At 37.0% G+C, this 24,510-nt stretch overlaps 2 protein-coding genes and 1 pseudogene across 2 annotated transcripts in view; 2 read left to right on the top strand and 1 right to left on the bottom strand.

Annotated features, from left to right (window-relative positions):
- Window positions 1-1,521, top strand: part of LOC131791623 (uncharacterized) — a 2,251-nt gene extending 730 nt beyond the window's left edge. The window contains exons 3-5 of the mRNA XM_066170739.1: window positions 340-441; window positions 1,147-1,308; window positions 1,491-1,521. Of these exons, the coding sequence (XP_066026836.1) occupies window positions 340-441; window positions 1,147-1,308; window positions 1,491-1,521 (295 nt within the window). The remainder of the gene's footprint in view (window positions 1-339; window positions 442-1,146; window positions 1,309-1,490) is intronic.
- Window positions 1-24,510, bottom strand: part of LOC131783144 (DNA-directed RNA polymerase III subunit RPC5-like) — a 145,277-nt gene that overhangs the window by 91,233 nt on the left and 29,534 nt on the right. The gene's annotated exons all lie outside the window — the stretch shown is intronic.
- Window positions 2,973-3,631, top strand: LOC131791624 (uncharacterized; annotated as a pseudogene).

Here is a 24,510-nt window from a genome sequence, read left to right as displayed (position 1 = left end):
TTGTTTCCATGAGAAGATCAATAACTTAAACAAAAACCATTCATGCAAAATAGAGATGGAGTGCCATGCAAAATTCAGTAGGAGTGCCAAGCAGATTCGAAAGATGGTCAACGTGATTAACAAGCTATGGCAGTTAAATGTATGCTGCAAAACTTACTGCTCTACCACGATTCAATAGCTCAACAGAGAGAGCCAGGAAATTGGTGCACAGGCTGGTACATCCAATTTCTCAACATTAATCACAGTAAGTACCTTACTTATGCCTGGACATAATCTAAGAAAGGTAACCAATCCACCATATTGTTAATAACCAGAGTTATGCTATGATTGCACCTGCAGGGTTAAACATCTCCATGACAACGAATTACGGTCAACTCGCCGACGGTCCGACTCGCCGACGCCAACTCGCCGACGTATAAAATCGAGTAGAGACGTCGGCGAGTTGGTCCTCAATCCAATACAACTTATTAGAAGTTAAACATACAGAAAAGTAAATGATATGTAGTAAAAGAAACACTGGTAAACATTGGTGAACATCACCAATGACTATAACAGCTTAAGACGCGAATTGCAAATAAAAAGAATTGTTTTTTACTAAAGATCTTGTCTAGAAAGCTAAGTTTTCTTTAAAAAATCTGAGCGATTGACATTATGAGTCCTTGCGGTGTTGTTGTCGCACAATAACTCGTTCGCGTCTCAAGCTGTTATAGTCATTGGTGATGTTCACTAATGTTTAAGCTTCTGTTTGAAGTTCACCGATGTTCACCAGTGTTTTTTTACTACATATCGTTTACTTTTCTGTATGTTTAACTTCTAATAAGTTGTATTAGATTGTGGACCAACTCGCCGACGTCTCTACTCGTTTTTATACCTCGGCGAGTTGGCGTCGGCGAGTTGGACCGTCGGCGAGTTGACTGGATACCATGACAACATCATCAAGTAATAACATAATACTTATAAAGGTTCTGCACTGTGCTCATATCTTAAAAGTAAACACATGTTAATTGTTGAAAATATTTCTACATAACTCACAGAGTAGTCAAATACATTACTATTGCATTTTCTACATAATCTTGCAGAGCTGGTGGAAAAAATTCAGTAAGCCTTGTACAGACACTATGAGAATGGAGGTCTATCTCTATACAGATGCGATGATATGCAGGCACTTTGTGAGACTCATGCACCTCATCTCTTTTACATCCTCATCAGTACAATAGTGAGTGCAGATGGATATGCCACCAGTGAGAGGCATTCACATTTACAGCAGCAAAGAATAGTTGTACTACTTCACATATTGACTTACTTTAGGTATTTACTTCAAATTATAATGTAACTGCCTAAAGTTTTGCCATTGAAAAAAAAAATTATTATATTTTATATAATTTACAAATTTCCATGTCAGCTTTATTCTGACAGTGTCAACAGTCACTGGTACAAAACAACCTTTGTTCTTGAGTATGATGACAAGAATAAGATGCAATTTCCCTCAGATCCCAGAAAACGTCACAACTCCAAAAATAAGCTGAAATGTTCCTTGATATTCATGGGTTAACCAGGTCTGCAGAGACTGCAGGGAGAGTCTTAGGCCTTAGCAGTGGAATATGTATGAATGGCATGTTTAAACAGTAGTAGGCAAAACAACTATGAGGAAGTTGTGGACAAAACTGTGCTGACAGCCTGCAGGATAAAGCAGAACAAATACAATGAACAATAAACATAACCACTTTTGTAAAAACATAAGCAATCAACGAAATGGATATTAATTTTTTTTTGGACCAAAAAACTTGTTGTCCATCTCATTGATGATTTACATGTTATGAATGTGCACATTAAACCTGCTGATAAAGCTAATGTGGGAATTCATATGGCATCAAGTCTCCCAGCCATAGCAGCTGCCAATCCAGTTGATGGAGCAATGATCCTTTTCTAACAAGAGTAAATGAGTTAGGTGATTCCTTAAATAAAGGTATTATAGAGCATGATACATGTAGCAACATTGCAGACAACCACAGTAGTCATGAACAGCCTGAAAGCCAGCTGGCACTACATGCTTCTACCTATTCAGACTTTTACAAGTCCCATGACAGAGGAAATATGATAACTAGGAATCTGGAACAGCTTATTATACCACAACCAAGTGTTCCACGCAGGACAACTTCAGAAGGAGAACATAGCACAGAAAGGCCTGCTTCAGTTGCAAATTCACACCAAAACCACTTTTCAACAGTGGGTAACCTTGCCACCAAAGATCTTGAGGTTCTCACCTTACCTGCCCTTACCTTTTACAATCACACAATCAATATCAACAACGGACACCATTAGTAGCTCAACAACAGTTTTCTAACTTAAGTGTACCATCACAATCCACTTCAATACATGTTCCATCTTCAACTATTCAATCAGTCACATTCTGGGAACTGCCAGCTTTCCTATCTCAGTCAACAACAGTCAACATCAAGGCAGCAATGCCTGTACAGTTATTTCTTTGTTGTTAGCAAAGCCATACTAACAAACAAATCCTTCCTTCAACTGAAAAACCACCAACCACTGACTCCTAGCTGGATTCTAGCCTTCATGTCATGTATGATGGGGGGGAAATCAGGCCTATGACAGTTCCATGCAGTCACCATCATATCTTGGTGTTGTTGTAGCCATAACTCTTGTCAGAAGCAGCCTGGGTAGTTTGAGCTATGAAGAGGAGTTAACTGTTTGTTTTGTCAAAGGAGCCTAATTCAAGTGAGGAATCTGCTCTGAGTTATCACCTGAGTAGAAGACTTACGAACACAAATGCTGCTTTTACAATAATTAATGGTTTAACGATTCCATTTGTAAGTGATGCAAATGACAACATCATCTTAACCCATCGACATCCGATGCGCCCTCATGTGCCCAGAAATAAAACCAAACTCACTATTCCACGTTTACAGTGCGATTTTTCACGAATTCTTCAAAAATATGTCGTGGTCTTAGACATGGCTTCTGGAAGAATTGATGAAAGTCAATTTTCATCCGATGAAGAGCAAGAAGTCTTCGCTGGTTTTATCATCGAAGAAATTGAAAAAAGTGACAAGCTCATCAAGCACAGCACGAACAAAACTTGCTTCGCAATGTGAATGACGAGATGGAAGACTTTTTCGACCTACAGTCGCAAGAAAGGGGAAGCAATTCCGATGTTGAGCTATACGCTAGTGAGGAGGAAGAAGAAAGCGATGAAAGTAGCGATGAAGAATCTGCCACAGAAGAAAGCCGACCAAATGCTCTTTGATGGTCTAGCTCATTGTGACAAATTAATGTTGAGGAATTCTCCATTCGTCGTGGCCCGACCATAGATCTCGGAGAAAATGCAACTGCCAAAGATTTCTTCAATGTATTTATCGACGATGCTTACATTGACGAAATCGTCCGATACACCGTTGCGTACGCTCGTTCGAAAGGGGATCGATTGGTTCACATCTACCCAAGCGGAAATTTCAGCGTATCTCGGGCTAAACATTCTCATTGGAATCCATGAACTTCCTCAGCTGGCAATGTACTGGGATTCTGACGAGTTTGTTGGAGATGATGGCTTCAAAAAAAAAACGATCCCAGAGCACCGCTTCATGACTCTGGGGAAATATTTACATCTTGCTGACCCGACCGCAGAAGACCAAAACGATCTCCTCTGCAAAGTTAGCCCCCTTGTAACTCGCTTGGAGCAAAAGTTTGCTTAAGCAAAGAACATATAGGCATTGTTCAAAGTGAAACTTTTCATTTAGGCATAAAAATTGTTTTGTTCTTGCTCTTGACTCGCAAAAAATAATTTTGTAGCTGCGCCTTGTGACGTGTCGCGATGTCGCTACGGCAGGCAAATTCAAAATTGATCCGCGTTAGAAAGTTTAGGATTCCTTTTGTTGAGGAGAAATTTGTGATCTGTCTTTTGGTGTTGTATTTGAGGGAAAGCTTTTTACATGATTCTGATGGAGTAAGAGTGCAAAAGAGAGTCATCATACTGATAAATACTTTCAAAGCTGAAGGCAACCTTGCCAATGACTCGCTGCACATCATGAAGTTGAATCAGTTCTCTAGCTTTAGAATTTTTTTTGAGAGAGCCTGATGCTCAAGTTGAAAATAAAATTTGACAGGGGGAAAGTATATTATTTAACATGCAACTTTGTGAAGTTTCCCTTCAATAGAGTGAAATGAAGACATAAAAATCTTAAATTATTTTGGCAGTGGTCTGTGCGTTCACTATTGCAGCCATTTTCTCTGGAATTTCAGGGGGTGGTCTGAGCTCTAGGGTGTGGAGCTCACTGGGTTAATGGATAGCCATCTCCACTTACCAAAAGGCACCTTGCTTGCACAGTCTCAACGCAGTGACATAGAAGAACTATTAAACTGGCTGAAGTTAAAGCAATCAGCGACGGTGAATTTGTGTACGGTTACTCTCATCAACTCCAGGTAACACTGTGTAGTAAGAAATGCATGTAAACGTCAAACAACGGTGGTTGATCGTAAAGTTATATCGACATATTTCTAGATGCAATGAAGGTTAAGATATGTGTCAAGTATAAATGCTATTGCATCTATTACGTTTAAGCTGTGTTGGGGAAGTAGTCGGGCGGTATTGCTTGGTACACTGTTACATTAAGCTTATGTCGATCGAAAGAACGTTCACATAAACAAAACGACGGACAGATTCAAGACTAATTTCGATTTTGAAACAGCTTTCACTACCGCAAGAGGTTACATCGAAAAGTTTGTTTTAAGTTTGAAGCTTGTACTGAACAAATACCGATGATGAAATGCGTTTTGTAAATAAAATTGGTGAATGGAACGGGAACACGCAACGAGCTGTCTGGATAAATTAAAATCAGCTCTGGTTGAACTATGTCTAAAATAATTTTACTTACCCTTCAGACTTTTCCATAAGAACAAAATCCATTCAATTTTCTGGTCGGATCACATCAATATCAGTCCCAAAAAGTGTAAAACGATGTCTTGTTCGTTCTTCGGCGAACTTCATCCATACTAGAATCACAAATCGGGTCTGCATTAGATTCCATCCACCAAAACCACCTCGGTCGAGAGGGACTGAGATGGAATGACGGACAACTCATGACTTGTTATACTAAAAGAAAACTAGACCCTGTGAGCAGGGTAACTGGGATACCTGGATGGTATTGGATCCTTGGGATCAAATGTAGTGATACTACGGGTGTCGGAATTGTATACTAAAATAGTGAGCTCAAGTCTGGCCAAGGGCATACACCTATTTCAAAAAAGGTTGTGACAGGTCATTCCAAGACGGAAAGGAATAATGGGTCTTTTGCTAATTGATAACCTAATGGTTATTTTCTGGCCGACAGCCAATTGATAGGGTTTCTCAAAGAGCTGCTTTTCACAATTACCAATAGATGTATGATGCATATACTATTGTCTCATTATCATCAAGGATGTGACAATAAAAAGACAAAAGGTTTTTATGTACTATTGTTTGATTTCTTTCAGGGTAAAGTGTGTCATTGGGAGTGATACTGGTTGAGCAATGTGCCATTGAAGTCATTTAAGAAGATGATATATGCATAGCAGTATGATGTTTTTGAATGGTAAGTAATACTAGTAGCTTTCAGAGCCGGTGTAATTTGGCAAGTACAATATGTAATTGCAAATTATATAGTCAGTGAAAATTATAGGTACTGTCTTGATTTTTATGGCAGCTGAAAGCTGGAGAGAAAAATAAATTAGTCCCAAGGACATCAGTAGAAGGAGAGGGTAGGGAGTGGGACAATGAAAATTATACCTGGTTAAGGTCATTGTTTTGATGAATTGTGTTCCCCCTTGAACTGGGGTCCAGTTTTTAAGCTAAGTCACTTTGATCAATTATCTGGTCAATTCTGGAAATATAGCTACAAAATGATGCTTACTCAAGAAACTTAAATAGCAGGACCATAAAGTGATAGATGACTTGCATAATTCTACAATATGTGTTGATCACACAAAAAATCATTTATTTTCAAATTGTGGTTGAATAGAGCAGGGAAGAGGGTCAGGGATTTTAAAGGTTTTAATTGATGATTAATGAATTTCTTATGTAAGTTAATTAAACCCTTTACACCTTAACATCTGTATGCATATTGTCCATATAGTTATCTTTACATTTTTTAACCCTTACACCCTAACATGAATATGCATATTCTCCATACATTCTCTATAGACTTCTTAAGGTTCTGGAAAGGAGAATTTGTTTAACAATCTTGAGGTTCTTCAGTTATTGATCATTTCCCCTATTCTCATGGCCTTAATGTTTTATTCAGGGGTGGTCTTGTAAGGAGAAACTAGATGCCAGTCACTGTTACAGGTTAAAGGGTAAGATGTTGAAAAGGAGAATTTCTTTAATAATCAAAAGCTTGTTGAATTTGTGATCATTTCCTTTATTCTTTCGATTAAACGTTTGATTCAAGTGTGATTGTGTTAGAAGAAATTAGATGGTTACTAGTGTTATGGGTATAAGGGTTAAGTCAGTTTGTTTGTAGTGAAGGCTTTATCCAGTGAGACACTTTTTCTTTTTGTTTTAGGGATAGTGAAGAATGTTGATTGAGCACAGGTTAAAAGTATCAGTTCAAGCCTCCTGATGTTTTTTAGACAACATGAAAATAATGGATGAGAGGATTTGTAATATCTCAGGGTTAAATATTTATGAACTTGTATGATGTGAAGGTTTACTGGAAGTAAAGATGTACAGGATTTTAAAAACACGTTAAAAGTAATTGAAAGTGACTTAACAGCAATTAATGGTCACATCAAGACAGCTTTTTTAGTGACATGAAAATGGATAATAATTGACTTAAAACTATTCAAACATCATGACATTGACCTGATGTAAAAAAAAGAAATCACTTTTTGTCCAAGATATGCATTAGATAAGAGTTGATATTATGAATATGAAAAATTAATTAAAAGAGTCACCAATTATTTTAAGATGACAATGTTTTAATTAATGATGCATATAATGATAAAGTCATACAGTAAGGGAATATTAGTTTTTGCAAGTGTTAGTAATTTCAATATACTATTGATAAAGATTACTAAGAGTACTTGGCAACACTAAGATACTGTGAATAGATGTATGTTTGATTGTTTTAAGCGTTATTAAACTTTTGATGGTAACGAAGTGATTTTATTTGAATTACAATATAATTTAGTACAACTTGCATGGAACTATAAAAATGGTGTTGATGCGTTTTAGTTGAAGTTGTCTATTAGATTGACTGGAGTTTAAAGTTTCACAGATGAAATAATAATACTGCAAAAATTTGTCCATAAAGATGTTAAAAAAGAATTGTGTTATTTCGTTCGACGCCAGGAACGCTTTTGTGTGAAAGGAATCCGATTTCAGAGCTTGAAGTTCATGTTCGACTTGGTAACTAGTCGTATCCATTTCAAGGAGTCCCGTAAGTTCACTAGCTTTGGTTTACAATTATCCGATCGACCCAAATGAGCTAGTACAGATTAGAATTGTGAGCCGCGCCATCATTCAGTTGTTGTAAAATGCTTTCAAAGGTGAGAGAAAGGAGAGGGCACTTTGGAACCTTTTTGCTAATTGTGTGTTGCTTGCATTTCAGAACCCTTACTCCATTATAGTATATTTTGTGGCCAACTATAAACCCAGCAGTGTTGGGCAATTGTCATTGTCGCAATGTCCAGTTAGTCGATTTCTTTATATGCCGTTAGAGAAAGTCTATTGAAAATGAAAGTCCACTATGTGATAAAGTTTTGAAAATAAAGTCCCATCCAGCGGCATGTCGTGAGTACCATATTACGAAGAAGTACTCCTCACGCCCGGGATTCAATTATGTTACGGGTGGGCAAAATAATGCATTTTTAAACTAGATCGAGCGCAGTTAACTAATGCATGATTGTTAGTAGTTGTTTAGAGCAAAAGACCAAATTTTTTATTCGAAAAAAATCGAATGAAGATGTCACACATCTACATATCCTATTAACTCTTTACACAGTAAGGTCAGTATGCATATTCTCCATACTACTGTTGTCAGTAGTAGAATTTGTCTAACAATCAAGAGTTACGTTAGTTGGTGATGATTTCTTTTATTCTCGTAACCTTTATGTGTAATTCAAGGGTGATATTGTAAGGAGCAATTACACGATAGTCAGTCTTAGGGGTTAAAGGGTTGAAGTGGTCTTCTTAGTCCGTGCGTAACAACCTTATTGCTGATAGTTAGGCCATAAACCTGAAAAAAAAGAAACCAGGTTCTGTAACTTACAGTAAGGACAGAAAAAGATTTTAAAAGAAATTTGTTACATGTCTGGCATCAATTAAAGAAAAAGGTCTCCAGTCAAACAAAGTTACTGTAAAATACGATATGTCAAATAGACCAATTATAACGCACGCATTGTACAGGAGTTGTATTGAGGCGTGAGAGATAAAGACAACTGATTGAAATTTTAGATAAGTCAGAAAAAAAAAATTATATTTTTCATGATTATTGGTAGGTTACAGAAAAGGTGAATGTTTTTTGTAGCGTTTTCTAGTCGAACAGAGACAAATGCGAGGAGAGCGCGCAGTGCGAGTCACGTGCTAGGAGAGAAGCATAAAACAGTGTAATGCACCTTCCTCGCGTGTGATTTGCGGTTTAAGCTTGCCTTGCTGTTCCGTGTGCAACTGGCAAAGGCGAAAAAAGGCTACGCTTGTTGTGAAGGCCACGTGACTGAATACAGTTTTCCAAGAAAAATAAATGGTTGAATGAGGCACGCTTACCCGTGTCACTTTTTGGCCAGCGGTGCGCCAATTTTCAGAACAAATTTTTATAAGAAATGATACGAATAAGACCTATGTCACCTAAAAGTTATGAAAAGAAATTAAATGGTCCATAGAAATGTTTAAAAGGAAACAAAAGAAATAAACGATAGACAAAAAAAATTAGCCCATAGCCTGTTAAACCCTACATGCGCAATCACGTAAAAAAATTATAGCAGAAGCAGATCATGGTCTTCTGCAATAGCAAGAGGTTGAACGGGTTAACACGATTGGGTGCGGAAAAAGCTCTCCCGTCTTGGGGTCTAATTCTTGAAGGTCCCAGTAACCTAACAGGCTGGCAAAGTTGTTGTAGTTATATTTAAAACGGACTTTTCAAAAGTCTTGAAAAGTGTACAGCAAACCTATTAGCTACAGAAACAAAATGGACTGGTTAGGGTGCAATAAACTGCTTTTCTGTTCTTATAATTTTGATTTTATAAAATATGGTCACTCCGACGTGTTAAGTTACAGGAAGTTTCCAAAAAAGGCCCCTGTATTTACACGGATCTTTTTTCATTTTCCTAGTACGTAAATTGGAATTGTGGACTGGTATTTAAAATGAAAGAAGATTAGACGACTCGTGTTTGTTGATGAATTACGATTTTCTTGTTGTAACTTGAAGAAAAGAAACAGAGAAAAACTCATTAATTTTTCCAGTAGTTGTCTGGTGCACGCCCTTCTGTTGTATAAGAGGAGGTTCAATTTCAGTTGAAACGAAATTTCAACACCAAGTGGCCATTTGATGAAACGCTCATAAACTGACTCTCGTCGGGTCGGTTGGGAAGATGTCTGGGTCGAGGTCATGACTAGTGGACCGCGCGAACTGTACATTGATATATGTTTAAAATTCTTTCAATGCTTTTCCCGTTCCTCTTGTATTAATTTTCCAAAAGTTTTATGGTTAGTTTTTTACGAATCAAACAATGTCTTCTGATCTGTTCACTCGGAAAGTAATTTTACAATGGGCATAATTCACACGAGTAGAATAGCAAAAATTTATACCAGTCGCGTTGGATAGGTAAGTCTTCCGATTATATTGCAAAAGTGTTTCTGAGTACAATTAGATGGAAACTTGTAACAAAGTAGAATTCACTCTTTGATTAAATAAAATGATTTACGAAATATTGTGCTCTTATTTTAACTCGTGAATTGCGCGCATGCTCGCTCGCTAGCTCGATTGGTCGATTCCTGTAAGAGGGTCTCAATGGGGTTAACCGTTAGCCGTAAAACGGCCAAAATATTTAGCCGTTAGACGTAAAAATTGACAAATTTTAACCATCAGTCGTAAAAAAAGTTAACCGTAAAAAATATCTCTGGTGGAAACAATGGAAAGGTGTTAACCGTTAGCCGGAAATTGGCCAAAATTTTAACCGATAGTCGTAAAAGCCATCACCCCATTGAGACCCACCTGTAAACTTTTTTTCGATTTTAGGCTTTTGAGTGCATTTGATAGTTTTTGGCGAGCAATAAACAAACGAAATGGCGACCTTTGTTGCTAAGAATAGTGGTGGGGTGAAAAGAAGCCAAAATGATACTATTTTTTTTCATTTTAGTTTCAACAAGCGGCGCCAGCGACTGGCAGGCATGCAAGGATTCACACTGAAATACCAGAACAACCTTCGTTCTACATAAAATTGTAATTTACAGTCCTTGAACTTGAAAACAATCCGAAGATTCATTGAAAATATCACTTACTGCGAAGCGCTCGGAGTTTACAGATGTTCAAAAGCTTTTTATGTTATGGGGTGAGGTTGAGGACAAAATCGATCATTACGTTTCGTATCGTGTGTTTTTCCTGTGTGAAGCAACATGAGATGCCGGCGACTGACGAAATTACAAGTTATCTCGAAAATCAAATAACACCTAAACAAACAATTTTAGCTACCGATTTTCAGTGAATTTTTAAAGAACAATTTTCTTTTAAGTTTCCAGACAATTTGAAGATTCAAAATAAATATTACGTACTAAAATGCGAAAGTTATACACCACAAAATTGATAAATAGGCCCGAAATGAAATTCTATTTTGTTCTTGATTATACGTTGCCTAACACGTGACTAAAATCTACCCAGGCGGAGATCCAAAATGACGGTGGCAGTCTTGGCTTAATTATATCACTCAAAACTCGTTCCCGTTTGTCTCATTTGCTAAAGAGGGAATCGTTAATGTTTTCATTAAGACAGTATTGCCTTGGTTTTCTAATATTTACAATGATAGACAGTTAATTTCACTTTTCACCCACATTTACTTCCAACCTTTTCTTTTGAACCAGAAACAGAATTGATATACGTTTAAAACACATGACATCATCCACCCTTGTCAAATGTAATAGCATGATCATTTCAATGGTAATGCCTTCTTATCCCAACGTTACTTTGTTTCTTTGCTGCGAACACTGAACTACTGCTCGTACTCTAGATATGACAATCAACCACAAAATTCCCTAAACCAGATATCAATAAACATAATCCAAAAAATCATGTGTCAATTCACGAGTTTGCTCACAGAGCACTTTGATCTTTTATTTTAATCAGCCCTCGTCAATTATTGAGCTGAAGACAACCAGTAGAAATCATTTTTATTTTTAATGTCAATTAATATATCTATTGACCAATGAATAAGAAGGAAAGAACGGCTCAACTTCATCTGATTGGTGCAAAAACATTATAAATACTGCACCCAGAAACGTGTGTGCACCGCCTTCACCCATATTCTTGTGGACCATTGACCAGGAGTATATTGGTGGAAAAAGTGATTAGCGAGAATGGGTAAGCTATGATAACTTAAACACAATTTATCGTAAGTACTAATAATTTTGTGAATAACGAAGCTAGATGTTCCTACTACAAAGTTAATGTCTAATAACGTATCTTTTGGTGAAAAGGAGAACGTCACAAAAACTGCGCAATTAGTTTTGACAGCAAATACCTTTCAATCTGTTCACGATATACCCTTCCAAATAAAGAATAGAGCTAAAATCATAATTCCCTTAAAAACATTGCAGTTGTCGAATTTATTGTTGTCATATTTTGTTAACGAAGAATCTTTTTATAGGGAATCGAGTCGTTGCGTCACTGGTAAAGGTGTGCATTTGTTGTTTACTCTTAGAATTCAGAGTTAAATCAGAGCCGGAAAACAAGCAAGGTAAGATCACTTTCTTTGTCGAATTTTCTTTTCTCTTCTTACGTGATTCAAAACGAGTAACACCACAAATTCATGAAGAAAAAAAACAACTATATTTTAAGATTGGCGAACATGTGAGTATAGCTGCCTTTATTTCCCTTTGAGAATGTAAACGTTTTCAGAGATTTGGACGCTATTTCCTCTTCGTATTTTCTGTGTGTCTATTTCACTAGTTTAGCCAATAGTTCCATCTCGTAACTTGGTTCAAATCGTTGCTATCACACCTCGACTTGAACAACATTTAAAAATAAAAGTAGTTCACAGAACACATTCGTGAAATGTCTTTGCATCGGCACTAATCATTTAAGTGATGAGTACTGCAAGCGGCGAGAATGAAATTAAAAAAGCGAGCTAAAGAAGTTCTAAACGACAAACTCCAAGCATTTTTAGATCACAAAGGTACTGCCTTCTAAACGTTATAAAAATACACTGAAAGTAACAACCTGTACCTAAGTACGCACATTCAGAAGGATCACGTACGAAAAGCCACAGCGGAGAATTGACTGCTTATAGTTGTAAGGTGTGAGATAGAGTACGTGTCGCGTACCCAAGTGTTGGGATTACGTTGAGTGTCAACCACATATACACATCCGTCTCATTCCAGTTTTTATTGAGTACAACGTGTTACAATGCGGTGAAAACTAAAAGGAAATTTATGATTGCGTAATCAGAAATGATTCTATGGAAATTACAAATGAATGTAACGATAAAAAAGGCGATTAAATGTACAAAGGAAACTCACGTTTGATCCTGCGTAAAAAGGGTAAAAGAAACTCCGTGGGAAAGTGACTCCAGTTACTCCGAAGACTCCAATAACTCCGATAGAAAACTCTAGATGGATATACCCCGACAACTTACTCCGACACTCCGATATGTGATACTACAGAGATTATGTAAGCAACAGGCTTTAAACATGATAGGTGGCTAATAACACGATCAAATACGCTCTGATAAATGATTAAAAGAATGAACAATGAAACGATAATAGAATTTAAACGATAGTAAATAATCACACAAAACAAAACAGTTCAGTTCATTTCAGTTCAGTTCGCTTGCTGAACGTTCGTCACAGTACGCACGTAAACACTGGGAACAATAATAACACTACGCGGAAAAACCTTTGATTTTACAGTTTTCATTTGTTTGTATTTATCGTGGAGAGACAAGCTCAAACCAAAGCAGAAAACATTGCCGCTTTTAGGAAACTTTCTGTCAAAGTTCAACAAGGAAATGTTGCATTAACAGGTTTGAATTTAAGCCTGAAGTGGAACATGTGTAACATGCCAGGGAACTTGGCAACGAATCCTTGAAGTAAGGTGTCGAGATGAATTTAAACCAGCTTTCACTGAACTATGCTTAAAAGAGTGGTACTCATTTTTCAGACATTTCATTTACCTTGAAGTGCATTAAACCGGTTGGTTCACATCAACAACCGTCCGGTCGTTTTTCAACCAAAACCATTCACCCGGAATTCCAAAACGTTCCTCAAACGTGCAGCGGCAAATGAAAGCGTATGCTTCTAACACCAGAAGCAGAGAGCAAGAGCACCAAGCAGTCGTGCGACACTTCATCCCACCGATTTCAATAACAGTTTGCCAGGTTAAAGGATCTACCCCAAAACTCAAACAGACAAACTGGTTTCTGTTTTGGTTATTTCCAGGGAGAGATAGACCACCCTCCGGTTTCTCTTGGTTTTCACTAAAAAAAAGTAACTTCAAAACAAGTACTAGACCCTGTGAGCAGGGTAACTGGGATACCTGGATGGTACTGGATCCGTGGAATCAAGTGTAATGATACTACGCGTGTCGGACTAGTATACTGAAATAGTGAGCTCAAGTCTGGCCAAGGGCATACACCTGTCTCAAAACATAGGCATGCTATGCATGCAAGAGTTATTTTTTGTAGGGTGGGTGGATTACTTGAAACATTGTAAGTGGTCTACATTCTTACAAAAGGAAAGAAGATTATTAACGCGGGAAAGAATGAAAATGTCGAATTACCTCATACACAGGTATTTTGTGGTAGGTTATGTGTGTTGTGCGAATAAATGTGTCACCAAAAATAAACTGTATTGGTGCCACGAATACCTGTTAGTACAAAATGTAGACAGCAGACTGCAGACCGGATACAAAATATAGACTGCAGAGTGGGTACAAAATGCAGACTGAGAATCTGAAGAGTTTTTACGTCTGGTATATAATAACATGTCATCTTATAGCTTACCGAGCGTCACGCAATCGCTTTTCCGCGATCAGCCTTCATGATTATTTGCACTATTGTGGAAAATTCCTGGCCCATTTCTTGATGAAAATCGATCGTAATATAATTTCAAGCCTTCAACATAGTTGGTTGGTGTGATGTCTGTACAGATTTTACCAATGTAATAAAAGTAGATGACGTGAATAATAGTGATGGTAAAGCAAGCTTAAAACGGCAACAATCGCCAGAAACTACAACGGATACACAGGGTATGAGTAAGTTTTATTGATTTTACGAGAAAAATCTTCATATTTCGAAATATTTATCGTTGTAAATCGACCATATTTCGTTCCCTTTACTATTCCTTATAACGTGTTAAAATTTTCAACGGTTCTTAGTATAACTATTCCTGAGTCACACAACGCGTGACGCGTTCGTGAATTAATCGTTGGCTCTTTCTCGAGACGTGACCTTGGGTCGCCTGTGACAAGACGATTGCGTAAACAATACTTGAAATAATAACATTATACACAAAAAAACACGGGATTTTGGATCATGTATTTATTAAAAAAGAATATCCATACAACTACAATGAAAACAAACATAAGATTCACCTTTCTGATCGTGAAATTAATACCATTCGCACTGTTATCGTAGCTACGTTCCCTGGCATCAAGTGAATCCAACATGGCGTCTTTCTTCACAAGCAGTTTGCATCCATTTGAATTTTGTTCTTCAGTCTCACGGTAGTAGTGTTGTTCAATAGATTGCATAGAGTATATGCAGTTTGGTTTCAGATTTCAGATTTTGCTTTTTACAACGAGTTAACGTTTTCAACTAAGACATTGGCATACTGGGCATACAAGACATACAAGGCATTCAATGCTTTCATGGCTTTCAAGCGTTCGCGATTCTGTCCGATCCAAAATTACCGCTCAATAACATCTTTTTGTGTGGATTGGCCGCGAACAATACGATTTGTGTATGTGTCTATAAGTATTTTGAGCGTTTGCCCCATAATGCTTGTTTCCTTACTCGGAACTGGTTAGATCAAATGACCACCACAAACTGTATAATATTAAGCCAAGCTTTAATAATTATTCGATCTAAAAGAAATACATTTATAATTCGCAATTAGAACAAACGCAAATCAAGTCTTTATCTTGTAACTAAATTCAAAAACTTCAATATAAACTTACTTCTGTGGCGGGTCGTTACAACAGTCTCACTATACGGGTTAGCAGATTCTCCAGGTAAGCGGATTTAGAGACAGAAAAACGATAACAAAATAACTTCTTTCTCACTTCGATTCTGCTGAAAAACTGACTTAAAACATAATAATCTAACGCTTTTAAATCAATCTATTGAATTAATGTCAATCACGATTCTTATCATCAAATAAATCTGTCAACACGAGGCAACGCCTATTTATTAAACGCAACAATGCTCCAGATGATCGTAATCCAATTACGTTGAAATACAAAACGACTGACAAAATAGTTTTTTGGGCAAAAATCTCGTGTTCGTCATGTGACCCGGCCCTGTCCGTGCATGACAACGTCAATCATCATCAAGATAGCACGCGTGATCAGCATGTGAACACCTCATTGGATCACAGTTAGTTGTCATGGTGTTGAGGGCCCAATGACCTCTGGGTACTATTGCGCAATTTTTCCATTTTGCGGCGGAGGAAAAAAACAAAAAAAACAAAAAAAACAAAAAAAAAACGACAAAAAAACAAAGGCATTTTATGACTGGGCTACCTCAGGTATCCCAGTAAAAAGACGACAAAAAAACAAAGGTATTTTATGACTGGGCTACCACAGGTATCCCAGTTAAAAAAAAAAAAAAAAAAGACCACAAAAAAACAAAGGCATTTTATGACTGGGCTACCACAGGTATCCCAGTAAAAAAAAAAGACGACAAAAAAACAAAGGCATTTTATGACTGGGCTACCACAGGTATCCCAGTAAAAACGTGTGGAGTTGTCACTGCGATGGTATTTAAGCCCTTACTCTGATAAGTATAACTCAATTAGATTGATGGCTTGTCAGTCAGCAAAAGCAAATAGATTACTCAGTTTATTGTTAGACTTTTTGATAAATCCAAATATTTGATAACCTTGGAGTTAAATAGCTCCCCTTGCCAGACAGTTACAACACCAATTTTAAGTCGCCTTTATAATCTATCATTTCATCTGTGAAAACCAACTAAAAAATATCTTGGGGGTCTGCCGTATTTTTGTTTCGGTGCCTTTTAAAATCTGCTGCTGTGACAAGGTTCCCTCAAGTACACCTGTCACACAATTCTGGGTCTAGGCGGTTGCTTGGCCAATTAAACCAGCATTTTATAGTTCGCTATACGACATGATTAATCAACAAAGTTAAAAAGTGTGAAAAACTGCGAGATTTTTTATAGGAGTAAAAAATTTCACATTTAAAACCGAGATGTGTGTAGGCAAATGTTCATGGAAAGTCGTAACGTTTCTTTCTTCTGTCGTTTGTTACTTTGGAGATTTGCCAAAATCAGCAAATATGGCTTTCGTACGGCAGAAAACATTAATTAGTCAATGATCTGATAGTCTGTTGTCCTTATCGCCCATTTTTGGTGATTTTAAAGTTACATGCAACGTGTTGGTCGACATACCACCTTTCGTGTGTGACATCTTCCGCTTTTACAGACGAGTAATTCTGCGCTCTCGCTCGAGAAGAAATATCGGTATCGGTAGCTCTGTTAAATTATAAAAATGTTCCGCAAATAAAAGTAAGTGTTTTATGTGAGAGCGCGTTTTTATCAGTGCGTTTTCGCCCTGAAGAAGGGCTAACAGTCGAAACGTCAGTCTTAAAACTCTTTGCGGTGGCCAATTTACGTTTATCAACTCAGTTGTTAATAGTTAATCACCCTGTTATATTTTCCCATCGATGCAACATCACAGTTTCTTTAGGAAGTTATCCCATTATTAAAATAGTGTTGTCGTTGTCACTTACCGCCATCAAACATCTCCATGCAAAAGTCCGCCAAAGTAACATGTTTGTCGTGACCCGAACATTTTTTACAGAAATCATTCGAGTGCATTGGTCATGGTGTCTGCTAGATGACAATTTCAGAATATTCTGCAGATCTCTCTTTGTATTTTTTTTTTCTTGGATAGTACAATGTCTTTTTTTACCACATGTTAATCTACGTCACTCGATAAAAGTGTCGCCGGCGTTGAATTGCGAGACCTAAAGAGTGAGCCAGCAATATTTTGACCAGTAGGCTTCCTCTTAAATAAAAATATTCGAAGACAAAACCACTTTATTTCGAGGGTAATGAGAATAACTTGAACGAAAAGCGAGATGCAAAGAGTTGTATTTTTCGAAACCTAATAACAGCTGCACCCCCGGCTCCTGCAGTCTTAGTCCTTGTCTCGTGCCTTGTTTGGTCAGTTTCAACCTCTGAAGCTAAATCATCAGTGTCTTCATCCTTACTCGTACTTACAGAGGGGGACCTCCTCAATACTTTGTGAAAGATTTCTAGTCTGATGACCTTAGTAAGGGCCTGAGGTGCACCAAAGTAGAGGTAGTCAATGTTCCCTTTGAGAAAAAACACCTTTTAAATGACGTCTTCAATTTAGTTTATTTGAAACTCTGATCTGAAAATATTTGTCAACAAGACTTGTTAGTAGTGAGAAGTACCAACCAAGTTTCCTTTCATAACTTAATTTCTTAAATGTCCCAATCACTGGATCTCCCAAAAAATATTACATCTTTTTATTTTTGGTGCATATTACAAGTCCTTCTTTATATAAAAATGAAAAGTGCTCGTCACACTTCAATAATAACAGCTCTTAAGTTTACTTGTTGTTCTTCTCTGTCTGTCAGCTATCAACAAAATTGTTTTATACTTCGGGCAGTGCATGACTAAGCAAAGTTTAAGTTGAGCCATAGCTGATCCAAATACTGAGCACTTTATACTGTACCCCATTTAGCAGTAAAGTTTATCTATATGTCTGCCAGCTTGTCACGAGTCTTACCCCTCTCCTCTAAAAGTCTCTATAAACAAATTTTTCTTTGTGGTCCCTAATTGATGATAAGTATATTACAGCTCCTCAATTTCCCTCTGTCAAGACAAGGTTACTCTAAATTTAACAAAGTAATGGACTTGATAAAACTCAAACTATAACTCAGCTGGCTGCTACTCGCAACCTTAATTTCTTGATATCAGTATACAATAATCAATATGTTATAAATAAGAACCCTAATGCTTAATTTTGCAATGATCACCTTCCTCCCTTTCATTTGCAGACCAGACTGGAACCTCCATAGGTGTGTTTGCTTGTTTTGAGTGGGGATGGAAGAAAAGGAATCATGCCACATATCTGATTTATTAAACCGGATTCCTTCTGTTTATACATGGGTAGAACTACTTTGTTCTCTGAAAAAAATAAAATTTCTCACATTTTTATCTGTGCTTTGCAGTCAAACTTCCTTGTGTCTTGAACAAGAAATCTTATTTTCTTGAAAACAAAATCTTTGTTTCTGGCCTTCTGTAATAGGTAAATATAACAGTGTAAGATGAGTGATAGTGTATTTCTCAAGTTAATTTTTTGGAATGTGACAAAACGGAAGTGTCATAGCGTGATAAGGAGCCAATATATGATTGCTTGATAGAAAGCAAAAAATGCAGAATTGCATATATTTTCTCCTTTGTCAGCAGCATATGTTAGTGAAAAGTTCTTATAATTGTTAACTTCTAAACCATCTTCAATTTAGCCAAGATTGAACTGTTATCAAGTTTGTCATAAAAGTATTCTGAGATCATTGTCATATGACCCATTCGTGTGTGTATTTGACCTTTCGAATTAGCAAGCCATAGTTGACAGTAACACAAAGGTTGAGGATAAAAAGAAAATATTATATACAGTACTTCTTCTGCATCTTTTCATTTCCTTTTCTCTCCAGCTGTTCTATCTATGCCGTACTGGCAATTGAACACTTTCCTTCCCAAAATTAGGAAAGGCACACCAGTAAAAAAACCAATTTTTGTTCCTTAAATATCTCATGCATCTTCTCAGAGTATTTTGCGACTTCTGTCCAAGGAAGGAGGTGTAAGCATTAACATAACCCGAATGATTCCACAATTGTGGTATCATCCAAGCCATGCCAGAGGACTTGAACTAGATAAAGTAGTGAGAATGCACAATAGCGACAGCAAAGCTTTGTAATGCCAAAGAGCTATATTATTATATATATATACACCAGTGTTCCCGAATCCTTTGTCAGCTTTACAGAAAGAAAACTTCGTCGTCAATCCTGTTTCAAATTCCGCAATAAGCTTATGCGCCTCATCAACAGAATTAACGTATCCTAAATTATCCGTACGTCTACCATCAAGCAAGGGTTCGCGCTTTAAAATTCTAGCCATGCTGTTTCTGTTTGTTCCTCAAGAATCATGGGATTTACAGCTTTGGATGTTCGGCTACATCACTCGCGGATTTCCGAGAATCTTCGGTTATGTTTTGCAAGTCGTTAAATATTCCACCTCAGTCCCTCTCGACCGAGGTGGTTTTGGTGGATGGAATCTAATGCTGACCTATGCTACATATGTACCGTTGCACTTATGTCCTCTTATTGCAGATATGTCCTCTGACGTAATGTGATACAGTGGCCAATCATATCCTGCGATCTATCGAGCGACACGCGGCTTGGGACTGGTTAAGAGACTCCGTTGTAGTTATGTCTTCAAGCAAAAGTACTCATTCAAAGGGGTCGGGATAAGTGGAAAATTTGATCAGTATTTTCCGGTAACTGATCTCAGGAAAACATGCTTTTCGCATGATCACTGCGAACCGGATCATTGGCCTCTCATATTGCTTTCCTTGAAGTTCAATCGTTCGTTAACGCAGAGTGATCGCATCGTTGTTATAACCTAAACTTGGAAGAACAATTTGCTGCGCGTGAATAACAAAGCGACTTTCGACCAAAGGATGCGTTATTGTTCACGTTTTATTTGCAGCCTTGCTTTATTTACAGTCTTCATCGCTCGACTTGCGACTTCAATGACAACATTTTAGCCACAAGCTAAGACAAAAGCACAATGTGGCGTCATATCACAATTGCTAGTTGAAGATCATAGATTATGGTTCGTCGACATAAAAATTTTTTTTTTGACACTTCACCTGATCTGCCGGGGGTGAGATCGACTGAGAAGTCCAAGTTGTGATTATTTGTCTGCGTCACGAAGTCTTCCTTCAATCACAGAAGTTTGGCCTTCAGTTGTTTACTTTGAGTACCGTTGGTTTTTGCCGTATCGCAATAAGCCCTCCGTTAAAAAAATTGAAGCAGTAGATTGTGATTTTATTGCGGTTCCGCTGATTTTAGCTGTTTTTTTTTAGTACTGTTTCTAAATTATTGTAGGATTTATGGCACTTTTGGGTGGATTTGTCCTATTTTACCCTGTTTATGACAAATTCACACAATGATTAAATCGAAAATGGGGCTAAAGGTGGCTATAGCAAGTCAATAGGATAGAATCCACCTAAAGGATGAATTTCACAGAATTTATCCCGTTTTTCTAGAATTCATTGGAAAAAAAATGGAAAATCGGGTTGAAGATTGGATATGGCAACTTGAGATCTATTCCATTTGGAGAATAACTTTTCAGATTTTACCCTGTTTTTTGTCAAATTCACTGAAAAAAATGGAAAATCGGAGTAAAAAAAGCATATGGGAACTTCGGGTATTATTCACTTGTAGCATGAATGCTCAGAATTTACCCCGTTTTTCTCGAATTCACTTATCAAATGGAAAATTGGGGTAAAGATGGCATATGGGAACTTAGAGTATTGCTATCGCTTGCGGGATGAGTTCGCAGAATTTGCCTCGTTTTTCTACAATTCATTGAAAAAAAAATGGAAAATCGGGTTGAAGATAGCATGTGGGAACTTAGGGTACTATTCACTTGTAGTATGAATGCTTAGAATTTACCCCGTTTTTCTCGAATTCACTGATCAAATGGAAAATCGGGGTAAAGATGGCATATGGGAACTTAGCATATTGCTATCACTTGCGGGATGAACTCGCAGAATTTATCCCGTTTATCTAGAATTCGATGAGAAAAAAGCATTGAAAATCAGGTTGAAGATTGGATATGACAATCTAGGATCTATTCCATTTGAAGGATGAATTCTCAGATTTTACCCCGTTATTCTATAGAATTTTCAGAAAAAAAAATGGGAAATCGGGGTAAAGATAGCATATGGGAACTTCGGGTATTATCCACAATTTACCTCTTTTTTTTCTAAAATTCACTGATCAAATGGAAAATCGGGGTGAAGATGGCATATGGGAACTTACGGTATTAGCTACTTGCGGGCCAAATTCTCAAAATTTACCCCGTAATTCTAGAATTCATTGAAAAAAAAAAAAAGCAAAATCGGATTAAAGATTGGATTTGGCAACCTAGGATTTATTCCACTTGAAGGACGAATTCTCAGAATTCATCCCGCTTTTCTAGAATTCATTGAGAAAAGAAACTTTTTTATAAAATTTGTAATTTTTCCTCTTTTTTTCATTTTTAAGTAAGACTAGCGAGCCGCACAAAGAAACTCTTCTTGTAATTGTAAGCTCCTCGTTTATTTCCGACGCGTTTCGTCTCTAATTGGGACTTCTTTAGAGAATGACTACAATTAACGGGGAACAGTATATTACATAGCACGTTGGTGTGCCTAAGTTTTTAATTTCCATGGAAGTTAATAATAACTGAAAGCGGGCGTTATAGAAAACGTCTAAATACATATTAAGTTATTGTGCGTTGCTTTATTTTGGGGGCTAACGATTAGTGCTAACCGTAGAATTTATCGCTGAAAAAAGAAATGGAAAATTGGGGTAAAGATGGCATATGGGAACTAAAGGTGTTATCTACTTGTAGCATGTTCTCTCAGAATTTACCCCGTTTTGCTAGAATTTATTGAAAAAAAATGGAAGGCAAGTCAGTAGGATAAATTCCACTTGGAGGATGACTTTTCAGAATGAATCCCGTTTTTCTATAATCATTGAAAAAAATGGAAAATCGGGGTAAACTAGATTAGATGTGGCAGGTCAATAGGACATGTTCCAGTTGGAGGATAATTTACTAAAATATGCCCCGTTTTTCCATAATTCCTTGAAAAAAATTGAAAAATCAGAGTAAAGATGGCATATGGGAACTACAGGTTCTATCCACTTGTAGCATGAATTCTCAGAGTTTACCCTGTTTTTCTGGAATTAATTCACTAAAAAATGGAAAATCAGGAAAGATTTGACATGACAAAGTAGCTTATATTCCACTTGCGGGATGAATTCTAAGAAATTGTCCCGCTTCTCTAGAATTCACGAAAAAATTTAAAATCTGAGCAAAGATGGCATTCGGGAACTTCGGGTAATATCCACTTGTATCATGAATTCTCAGAGTTTACCCTGTTTTTTTGGAATTAATTCGTCAAAAAATGGAAAATCGGCGCAAAGATTGAATATGACAACTTAGGATATATTCCACTTACGGTTTGAATTCTCATAACTTACCCCGTTTTTCTGGAACTCATTGAAATAAAAATGGAAGATCGGGTTGAAGACTGGATATGGAAACTTAGAATGCATTCCACATACGGGATGAATTCTCAGAATTTACACCGATTTTCTGGAATTAATTAGAAAAAAACCGAAAATGAGGAATGTTCCGAGTTATAATTTATTCCAATTTTAAGATAAATGGACACAATTTAGCCCGTTTTCAGAATTCATTGAAAAATTCATTTGGCATGTTGGGATATATTCTTTTTATGAGATGAATTTTTTTTCTAGAATTCTCTGAAAATAATGGAAAATCGGGTAAAGATTACAAACCACAAGTTGGGATATGTTTCACTTGTAGGATGAATTGTCTGATTTTACCTCATTTTTACAGAATTCTTGGAAAAATGCAAAAAACCGGGACAACGATTGAATATGACAAGTTAGGATGAATTCCATTGACGGGATGAGTACTCAGATTTTACCCCGTTTTTCCAGAATTGACTCAACAAACGGAAAATCGGGGTGAAGATTGATTATGAAAAGCTAGGATGTATCTCACATGTGGGATTAATTGTCAGATTTTACCTTACTTGTCTCTAATAAACGAAAAAAATGAAAAAATTAGGGCTAAAGATTTCATTTGGCAAAATTGGAAACTCGGAGTAAAGATAGCATATGTGAGCTAAGGGTATTATGAATTCTCAGAGTTTACCCCCTTTTTCTAGAACTAATCTATTAAAACAAAGGAAAATCTGGGTAAAGAGTTGACATCACAACTTAGGTTATATTCCACTTGCATGATGAATTGTCAAAACTTATCCCGTTTTCTAGAATTCGTTGAACAAATGGAAAATCAGGGACAGATTGGACATTGCAAGTCATGATATTAACCACTCGTGGAAATAATTGTCACGGTTTACCCCGTTTTTCTAGAGTTATTTGAACAAATCGGAATAAAGATTGGATATGGAAAAGTTGATATTATCCACTCGTAGGTTGGTTCAGAAAATGGAAAATTAGGGTGAAGATTGGATTTGGCATGTTGGGATATATTCTACTTGCTGGATAAATTGTAACAATTCAATGAAAAATGGAAAATAGCGGTTAATATTGGATATGTCAAGTTGGAATACATTACATATGCAGGGTACGAGCTATTTGATTGTTTTGATTTTCGAATGCGCTTAAAACATGGAAATGCATGGGAATGAACAGATATACCGCATTTGTAAGTTAGATCGCCGGAATTGCACCCTTTATTCGCGTAAAAGAATGTTGGGATGGGGGTAGGTGTCGGAAGGTTACCCTCGGGTGAAGTCAATCATTTTAGCGGTACATTGTAGAATCCCAGCACAAAGCCTAGAGATTATTGGACAAATATCACCGAGCCTGAGGAGATTTTTATCGCTGGAAAAGAGAATGTAGCCTTCCCTATGAAATATTTATCAGTCTGCAAGTTTTGATGCTATGTTTCACCACTGTGATGTTCTTATTGTTGAGACCGGTCTGTATATTACTCATACCCTTGGAATTTAAGTCAATTTAGCGTTAAAAAGTTTTCAGACAAATGGAAATTTTCCCAGAAGTCGCTGTATACATAGATGCATGTGCATATATTAACGGCAAACTATTGATTTATCTTTGCTTGACAAGCAAAGTGTACATATACATAGAGGACTACGGGTTCTATGCACTGTCAGATAAAACATTGTAACAGAATATTTAAAGAGTCGAGTGCAAAGGAAGCCATTCCAAAAGGATCTCATTCCAGAGAGACATCTGCCCAAAAAGCAGTATGCTT

This window comes from Pocillopora verrucosa, chromosome 8 (assembly GCF_036669915.1).
Source record: "Pocillopora verrucosa isolate sample1 chromosome 8, ASM3666991v2, whole genome shotgun sequence".
NCBI classification, from domain to species: Eukaryota; Metazoa; Cnidaria; class Anthozoa; order Scleractinia; family Pocilloporidae; genus Pocillopora; species Pocillopora verrucosa.
Note: the sequence above shows the minus strand (reverse complement) of the source record. Positions and strands in the feature narration are given on the sequence as shown.